Source organism: Adiantum capillus-veneris, chromosome 26 (assembly GCF_014529385.1).
Source record: "Adiantum capillus-veneris isolate H3 chromosome 26, ASM1452938v2, whole genome shotgun sequence".
Taxonomy (NCBI): domain Eukaryota; kingdom Viridiplantae; phylum Streptophyta; class Polypodiopsida; order Polypodiales; family Pteridaceae; genus Adiantum; species Adiantum capillus-veneris.
In genome coordinates this window covers 97,247,269-97,256,777 of record NC_140956.1, presented here as the reverse complement: position 1 = coordinate 97,256,777, position 9,509 = coordinate 97,247,269, and the positions used below count along the sequence as shown (strand labels likewise).

The window sequence follows — 9,509 nt, the reverse complement described above, 5'->3', positions numbered from 1 at the left end:
GAGTGGCTGCGGTAATTCTCCAATTGGAGAATGAAGGAGGAAGAAATTGAAGAAGCTACCGGAATACTCCATCGTCAACATCCTGGAAGTAAGTTCTCCATCACGCATATCTCATTCTAACCATGAATCAAGAGCCACCAGAGGGAGGGTAGTAGGCTGCTCTCATTGCCATCACCCATCGCACTCTATCAATGAATGTCATCAATGGAAGTAAAGCAGAAGAGAAAATCCTCTACATTGACATCCACCGCAAATAAATCATCCATTTTAAGGAAGGAAAGAGGTTAGTAAAGCCTCTCTTCCCCAAGGAATCTAAAAATAGAAGTGTAGCCTCTGCTCCTAAGTGGCCCAAAGGGGCTGCTCGTGCCAAGGGAAAAAGAGGGTTAGGCCAATCCTAAATCACATGACCCCCAAGGAAGAAGAAACACCTGGCCATGTGAGTGCTTCGCGTTTGGCTCTGGAAAGTAGAATCATGCCTAGGCTGCTAGAAAGAAAGTCATCCAAGGAAAAGCGGCAAAAGATCACCTATCCATTTGCAGCGTGCATGCGAGTGCTGTCAGTTCACTTCGACAACCCCAAAGTAAAGGTGATAAGGAGGTTCCCATGCCCTAGAGAGTAGTGGTTTGACTATTGTCCTTGCTGTTTTGGAAGGCGGGTAGAGGGCTTTCCTCCTCTCCCGTACAGCTTGCTTTGAAGAAACTGTCTACCACTGGTGAAACCTAGTGGGCCAAAGATGAGCTACAATCAAATGGTGTGGAATTCATGCAGCGAGCCGATTACGGTAACTACTTGTAACTACTGCTAGCTAAAAGGCTAGGAGTGGTCAAACATGTCGCCATCACTCCATACATGCTGAGAAGTGAAGTGAAGGTGGAGCCTATGAAGGGCAATGACCTCCTGTGGATGTGCCAACTTGTCAACACCGGCATGGTAAGGGTATAAGTGAGTACTCTACACTCTATGCGTCATGGATAATGGACCAATCGCTTTTCCATTTAGATTTTTTCAACACATGCACGTACATATATATGTAGATAGAAAGATCTTCTATCAGAAAAAAATTGTGTTTTTGTTTGGTGTTGTGGTGCTAGGAGAGATCCTTAGCTCCCCAAATTCCCTTATCCTCCCCGTGTTGGATTACCATCACTCCTTTAATGTTTCAATTTTCATATTGTTTTGATCTATCCACCCAACCTTGTAAGAAGCCGCTATAAGCCGCTAAGCTACTTGTGTTTAAGAGAAAAAAAGGAAAAAAAAGTTTGAAAATCGTGTTTTGCAATGGTAAAAATTTCCTTCCCAACCTTCATGGATAAGGTGGGGGAAGATGCTTCGGAATTTCTAGATAATCTTGAAGTAGCATGTGTCGTCTTTGGAAGGGATGACGATGCTTCGCGTCTGTGTATTTTTCCACTGTTAATGAAAGTGGAAGCAAGATCATGGTACAATGCATTGGTGCAAGCCACCAAGGAGAGTGGGACTTGCTAAGAGTAGCATTTCTAAGGCACTTTAGAGAAGGCACGACATTGGAAAAATTGTGGCAATTTTTGATGGAGCTGAAGCAAGGAATTATGGCTGAATATGCAACATACAAATTGAAGTTCGTGGATCTATGGGGACGAAGGGTTGCATCGTCAAGGGAGGGAAAATGGGCACCCAATTTCCTCAAGAAAAACCGATTCGTGGCTCGTTTATGGCCAATTCTTAAAGAGAAGGTGAAGGGAAGGCTTCCTGCTACGTATGAAGTAGCAGTTGAAGTATTCTGTTCCACCTTAAAGATCTACAAGCCAGAACTATCGAGGAAGAGGAACCTTGGGTAGGGCCCAACCACACCTAGACGCACCTGTAGCAGCAGTCCAGAGGAATCAGCCCATAGGGACCTCGGCTGAAGATCAACAAGACCTGCTCAACCAAATCACCAACCAATTAGAGAATCTTTTAGTACATCTAGTGCAGCAAGTGCATGCACCTTCTAGAAATCTAGATCAAGGAAGAGGACATCAAAGACAGAATCAGAACTACCATTGTAACAACTGTGGAGAGGACATCATGTACTAATGTCCTCATCCAAGAAGGCAGAACTTCAATAGAGGAGTAAGGCAGAATCAGATTTCTCAACCAAGGGTGAGGCCACCACCGCCTAGAGCAATGGTTACAATTGAAAGCGCTAATGGGAAGATTCTCAAAATGCTCATGAAGTATGTGTACAATCATGAAGTGTGGGAGGTTAATCTTGATAGGTGTTTGTGTGCTTACAAGACTTCTTATAAAGTTGCTACTAGATTTACTCCATACGAGTTGGTTTATGATAAAGAGGTGGCATTTCCAATGCATGTCCAATTAGGTGCATTGAAGGATATGTGGCGTATTGACAAATCTCATCATGATGTTTTGCAAGACATGATTACTTCTCTTGAAGCTTTAAAGATGGACAGGGAGGCTGCAACAAACTTTTATGTCAAGCAGCGAGAGAAGAGAATTGCAAAGTTCAACCAACATTTGCCAAAGAAGCAAATAAAGAAGGGTGATTTAGTGATGAACTATACAAGCTATCTCAACTTCACTTTTCAAAAGAAGTTCAAGAAAAAAGTGGATGATGCCGTACAAGGTGCATCGAGTTTTTCCCGATGGTACAAGTACCAATTGATGGGGGTGAATGGTAGAACTCTCAAACACAAGGTAGACGGCGTGCATCTGAAGCTTTATTTTGAAAGGGAGTTGGTGCTGCTATGCACCAAGTGATAGGCGAGGGAGTCGGGAAACCCACCTAAACATGAGCTGTAGTCATCAAGAATAAAACTTTGTACATATGATAGTAGTTTTAGTGTTTGCTCAAAGTTTTTTCTAGTTTTGCAGTTTCCAAGTTCAATAAGCATCTCTTGTAGTTGACCATAAAAATGTTCAACAAAGGGGTCGGGCAATGATGGTGCGGCTTAAGTTGGTCAGTGCTATGAAAAGGGCAAGCATGTGGTTGCAATTGTGTATAAATTATGAGGCTATTTGGGCCAAGAATGCTCTATGTGGTGCCTACTAAAGGTGGCTGATCATAGAGTTCAAAGTGTTGAAATGGGATTTCCAAGTGGGGTCCTTGAAGTTCTCCAAGCTTGTCTAGACGAGCCGCTCTTCCATCGTAGCTACGAGGTGCACGATATTGTAGTTTGAAGGTGGAGGTGGTTTGTAGATCCCCACCGGGATGTACAAGTGTGAAAAGGCTTTGAAGTGTATGTGATGGTGCTAGATCTGCAATTCTTGATTTGTGGAACATGTCGATCTTTTTGGATCAAAAACCACAGTCCAAACAGCCAAGTTATGAGCATTTGAATTTTTGTTGGAGGCCACTCGTGTGCCATTTTGGTCACCTCAAAAAATGTGCCATCAAAAGTTGTTTTGAGCTTGCTAGGGTCCTTTGGAGAGATAGTATGGAGTATATGAAGCTAGCTAAAAGTGGCAGACTGTCAAACAGAGCTACGACCGCAAAGATATCTCTAGTTGAATTTGGTGGAAAGTAGCGACGATGGGGAATCATATGTTTTTTTTTTCCATTTTGTGACTCGCCGTTAAAGGCTACAAAGAAGTCAAAATGTAGAGTGCGTATTGGGAGTCAGAGACAAGAAACCAAGCTTTTGGTCGGTTTCTACAAGTGTTCCATTTCACAAGTGAGCAGAAAATGGGAGGTTGCTAAATTTGGGTCAAAAACGGTTTTTACCTTGTGCTTGGTGGGGAATTTTTGGAGGTTTTTGGAAGCAACTCCTGGCGGACCGCCATGTGGAGGCATGGTTGAGTGTGGGCAGGATGTACAAGTGTATATATAGAGATTGAAGGCTTGGTCATTTGTATCCAAAGGGAGAGAGAGAGGATCTCCCATGGAGCTCTCTCCTCCCCCCTCGTGGGCATGCTACGCAAGTGGCATAGTTGGTGTCCATAGGCGGCAGTGGGCCATCTATGGCGTGGGCTGGCCGATGATGATGCTGACCATTGGTTTTGCATGCAATTTGGTGTCACCTTTAAGGAATTATTCACGGGAGTCTTTGAGCCTCCCTCCTTTTTTGGAGGAGGCTAATTCCCCCCCCCCCCCCCCCCCCCCCCCGCCGTCGATAGCAATGTTGCGATCGCTAGGAGGGTGAGGGTGTGCTCATATGAGGACTGAAGAGGGGCTGAATGAAAAGAACTATGAAGTGTCAGGAAAAGGGGCACCACCCTCCAAAAAGATGTGATTTCCATGCAATACTACTAAGGAAACTCCTCGACATCTCAAACACTTGTGATGGAGAAAAAAATACTAAAATTGGAATTGCCTCCCCTATAAGGGGCTTTTGTTGGACAATTTAGGGGCTTTTTGGAGCTAGTGAAGTCTACAAAGAAGTTTTTTGAAGGTTGGAAGGACTATGCAATTTTTTTTGTGATTGAATCAAGCTCATTGTGCCCCCTCTGTTGTCTATCCCCCCACCCCCTCTTCTCCTCCTACTGCTCTTTGGTGTGACGGTGCCGGTGTGGAAGTGTGTTCCCTGGACCGCTTGTGGTGCACACACACACACACACACACACCTAGAGAGAGAGAGAGAGAGAGAGAGAGAGAGAGAGAGAGAGAGAGAGAGAGAGAGAGAGAGAGAGAGAGAGAGAGAGAGAGAGAGAGAGAGAGAGAGAGAGAGAGAGAGAGAGAGAGAGAGAGAGAGAGAGAGAGAGAGAGAGAGAGAGAGAGATTGTGTGTGGTTGTGGCTTGTGTGATAGAAACAATATAGGTGGTGCATGGTTGTTGATTCCCAAGGGTGCATTTGTGTTTGTCGACGTGAGTGCTTTCTTAAAACTATCTTTTAAAGGTGTTTCTGAGAGAAGTGGAGTTCTGTGAGTGCCTTGGGCTATAGCGAGGCAACTTGGCATGTTTTTGAGAGTGTTCCCATTCCCCCTCTCTAACGTATCTATACCTTGGTAGGAAGACTCAAGAAGAGGTCTTGGTCTGTGACTTCAGCTTCTTTAACCCCATGCCCTTTAACTTTAGAGAGAGGCTAAACCCTTTGTACAATCATATCTTTGAGGAAAATAATAGTACATCAGTGGAATATTCCATACCGCTACGGTCCATCACCAAGAGCCCCTATCATTCTTTGTTTCAGTGACGCAGCGTGTCGGAGCATCGACAACTGATTCCCCCATAGACCTCAATTTGAACACCATCATCGTGCTTGACCCCTTGGGTGAGGCCACCCTATAATGGAGGTAGCCCTTTGTGCACCCTAAGAAGCCTTGGATGGTTGGCACATTGAAGCAAATCCATAGCTATTGGGGGGTCCCCACTCTCTTGCAGATCCACCATGGGGTTGAGTGGTGGTGAAATAGCACAGGCGGGTCAAGAAAGTTTCCACTCAAGGTGGTCAAAGTTATCCTAGCATCATCTCCTTGAGAAGCACAAATTTCATGGGCAGTGACTCTCACCCTCTTGGGTTCCCTGAGCGTCCTACTGGTCTATGTGTGGTGGGAACATGATGAACTTAAGAATAGAGGGGTTGCGCAACCCAATGTAGCCACGCACAAAAACTTGCTTGGGTGTACCATTTACATTTCCAAGGAGAACTATCAAGGAGAGCTAGCCTGACAAAAGGCTTTAGGTAATCATGCAAGGTGTGAGGCATGATCTTGATGGAGGGCTCCTCCATTGTAACTGGAGTGACCTAAGGGGCAATATATTTATTTGATGAGGCCCCCTTTAAGCTCTAGGAAGGGGAGGTAATAACCGTGACTTGCTACTATGGACTCATGTCCTTGGGGAGGGGAGTGAATTATCCCTTGTGGATGGACTTTGAGATGATTTGGTGGCCTTTGGGTCCCATTGAGATTAAGGGGTATCAAATGACGTTTCAACTCTCTAGTGGGAAAAGCTATCAAATCCCGTTGGTGGGAAAATACAGCAACACGAGGGGTCACAAACATGTCTAGAAGGTCCTTCAAGAGGTGGCAAAGAAGCAACCATGTCAAGTTTCTGCAAACACAACAAACTGGCAAAATTTAGATGCCCAAAAGGTGCATGCTAGAGTTTGGCATTTGAAATAGCCTTTGATTCAAAGTACCAAACATGTGACTCTTCAGTAATAACTGACATACATGCATAATGGAAACAAGGATCATAAGTATACTTTTCACTAAATGCCCACTATGCATCTACATGAGCATCAGTGATCACAATTTCCATTTGTAGAAGAATCTACAAAAGCTAACTGGTAGTAGATCCAACCTCTTTCTTCTTGACCTCTTTTGCCTTCAAGTTAGGACATAGCTTAATCAAGTAATCATTAGCCTTGCAACTTATTATTGTCTTTTTCACCAAAATTCCTCGACAAGTTATTGCCATTAGAAGCACTAGATACAGGTGATTAGTTACTCACCGAAGAACCATGGAAAGTGGGTGCATTGTTCTTACCACCTTTTCTTTGAGTAGCGATAAAAGCATGTTCAAATACATGTTGTTTAGTTATGTTCTTCCAAAGTGAATCTTTAGTTGTAATATCAATGTGCATAATGCTGCATCAAATTTGACAGCTTGAGGGTATTCTTAAGTCATAAGTCTCCAAGTACTAGCAAATTCTGGTAAGAGTCTCGCAAGGCATCAAGAATAGCCTACACAAGTGAATTGTCAAAAATTACTTCACCTGCAAAAATGAGTAGCTCATTTTTGATATCCTTGATACTAGCAAGAAAAAGTGTCCATGTCATATTCCTCTTGCATACGCTTCAACTCTAGATTGTTACATAGAAATGCAAGTTTAGCCTCATTGCGACTTGCATAAAGACCAACCAGAGTATCCCAATCTCTTTTGATGATTTTGCTGAGCAAACGTGAGGATTAATAGTGTGCTTCGTAGATAATGCAATCAATCTATGAGCCTGCAATGTATAACATCCCAATGAGATTGCTTAGCTATAGGTAAAACAACTCTAGAAACAAGAGACCTACTAGAACCTGCAACATCCTCAACCAAGATTGTATCGGTACAAGGCAATGTACATCAATGCCCTACACAAAATTCTAGATGCCCTTTGACACAAGAACACATATCATCATCTATGCCCACATTGGATAGTTATCCCCATCCAATTTTTCCTAAGCAACAAACAACTTGAAAATATATGTGTCCTTGTCAGCCATGGTGAGTGACTGCACCTGATGTGAAAACTGTTTCAAAAGAGGAAAAACAAAGAAGGACTAACATGTGATATGTAGAAAAACCCAAAGAGGACTATAAGGGATCTCTTCTATAAAAAATTGGAGTGACAAAAAATTTGCACAAAAGGTAAAAGTTGCTTGTGCAATCCTGTTTGTAGTGGAAATGGAGGCCAAAATGAGCTCGAATCAAAATTTTGAGTAGAACGAGCTCAAGGAGCCTCCCAAAGTATTGGTTGACCTATTGATACTCACCAAATCTCACAAAAAACAAGGAAAGTGAGCAAGGGGATACTGGCGATGCTAGCACCTTTGACCTACAAACTAAAACTCTGATCGATCTATACACATGCTACACATACGACGTGGGCTGGTTAGATGTTGTACAATCCACGTCTAGTGCCACCAGTCTAGAGGAGTAGTAACATATGGTCTATGATGTCATCCATACGATGGTCCAATTGGAGATGCAAAATAAAGGTATTGTCCTTTAACAGGTCTTATAAGACTCCTGAATACAACCAAGGCCAAACAAACAACAAACCCTATCTTAAATGGAGACTCTTTTAGTGAGTCCCATGGATCCATTGTATGTTGTTTCTCATGGAGTCTCAATGGAGTTGGAGCCCACAAGTAGTACCTTTAGTTTCCTATACATAGCTCAATGTTATATTGGAGACCATTATACTCTAGTGATGAGCATCTTGATCATTAGTATTGCACTGCTTCCTAGTAGCATAAGGCCTACAATAATGTTTATAAGTGTGCATCAATCATATGTACCCATTGCTGCCACTCATGCTCATGTATCTCCTACAACCCTTATTATTCCAATGGCTTATGCTTCATGATCACATTATCCGAGATCTTATTGAAGTGGATCCATGATAATTAACAATAACCTGCCATATCTTGCATCTGCTATGCCTAGGGCCACACTTATGAACTTTGGATTGCCCTTTGGAACAATGCCATACCAAACTTGGGACCCAAGTTTAAGGTAAACTCCATCTTCATCCACTCATGTGTGCAAGCACTCTTACACTTTGACAGCCATGTTAAAGGAAGCCCAAAAACTCCATGCATGTCACCCACCTAGCAGCCTATGTGTCAATAAGCTACACCACCCTCCATGCCTATACATATGAGGTTGTTTGTAAATGATTTCTTATCTATAAAAGTGCATCCTTTTTTATCATGAATGGCTCTCTTGTTTTTGTGGCCTTAACCTATCAAGTGGTTTGAGAGCGTGTTTAGGTTCTGGGCTATTTAGGCATAATTATTCCCTATGCTAGACCAAGTGAGTTCATCTCCTTGCTCATCTTGGTTAAATAAAATTCCTTTGCATTAAGCATGTAAGTTGCATTAGTAATTTCTAATCTATTTGTGAACCACTAGTAGTGCTTGAGCATGTACGTCTAACGTGCCACTACTCTTCACTGATGTGTGTTTGAATAGACTTCTCTAGGAGGTAACTTACTTCGTGCCCAAGATTGGATTTTATTTTCTCTCCTCTTCCAATAATCACCTTGAGTAGTGAGGTTGCGATTAATCTTGTGGGAAGTATTTCTTAATTGAGGAGAATCCCTATTTAGGACCTTTTCACATACAAACATAAGGTGGATAAGAAGGCGAACAAGAGCACAAAGGTGAACTACAAAGCAGCAAAGGCCAAGCACATCGCACAAGAAGATTTAAAAATTTTCTCATGTAGGAAAAGGGAGACTTTTTCAGTGTTTTTCATACAATGCATAACATCATGAGATTCTGCTTGGGAGGCACCACATACCTAGCTAGGTACGATTGGGGTCAGGGGACCATGAGCTTGTGCTGGGGAGGCACCACATACCTAGCTAGGTATGCCGTGCCTCCCTCACAGAAGCTCATGATGTTGCGTTAAGTCATAATGTGGGAATTATTGTGAGAATCTGTCCAAAACTTCTTGTGATATCGCAGTTCTATTTCATTGTGCAATACACCTACTCATGCTACCTTAATAGCTTTGGCCTCAGCTCATCATCGCTAGCTCGCAACCACTTTGAGGCCCTGGCTTGTGCTTGCCAAGATTTCCTGCCGAGGATATCTTGCCTGCTTTACCTTGACCACTGGACCAAGCACTCATTCGAGTGTCGTACATCTTCAACGACCATCATGAAACCATGGGCGGCTAGGCTCTTTGCTGAACGCCTCATACAAAGACAGTCTTTGGAGGTTCTTCAATGGCAGTGCCAGCCACCCGGACACGTTCATCTTCAACATCGGCGCAAACCTGTCAGAAGCACTCTTCGTCATCTGCAGCCCTGCAGTCATCTTTGTCACCTGCGCTCGACTCCTTCTTGACACCGGTAAATCTCCACCT

General features: G+C 43.2%; 1 protein-coding gene across 1 annotated transcript; it reads left to right on the top strand.

Annotated features, from left to right (window-relative positions):
- Positions 1 to 2,145: 2,145 nt before the first annotated feature.
- Positions 2,146 to 2,739, top strand: LOC147423867 (uncharacterized). Its single transcript, XM_086501523.1, has one exon. It carries the CDS (start codon positions 2,146 to 2,148, stop codon positions 2,737 to 2,739), a length of 594 nt encoding a protein of 197 aa, XP_086357649.1.
- The last annotated feature ends 6,770 nt before the right edge of the window (positions 2,740 to 9,509 follow it).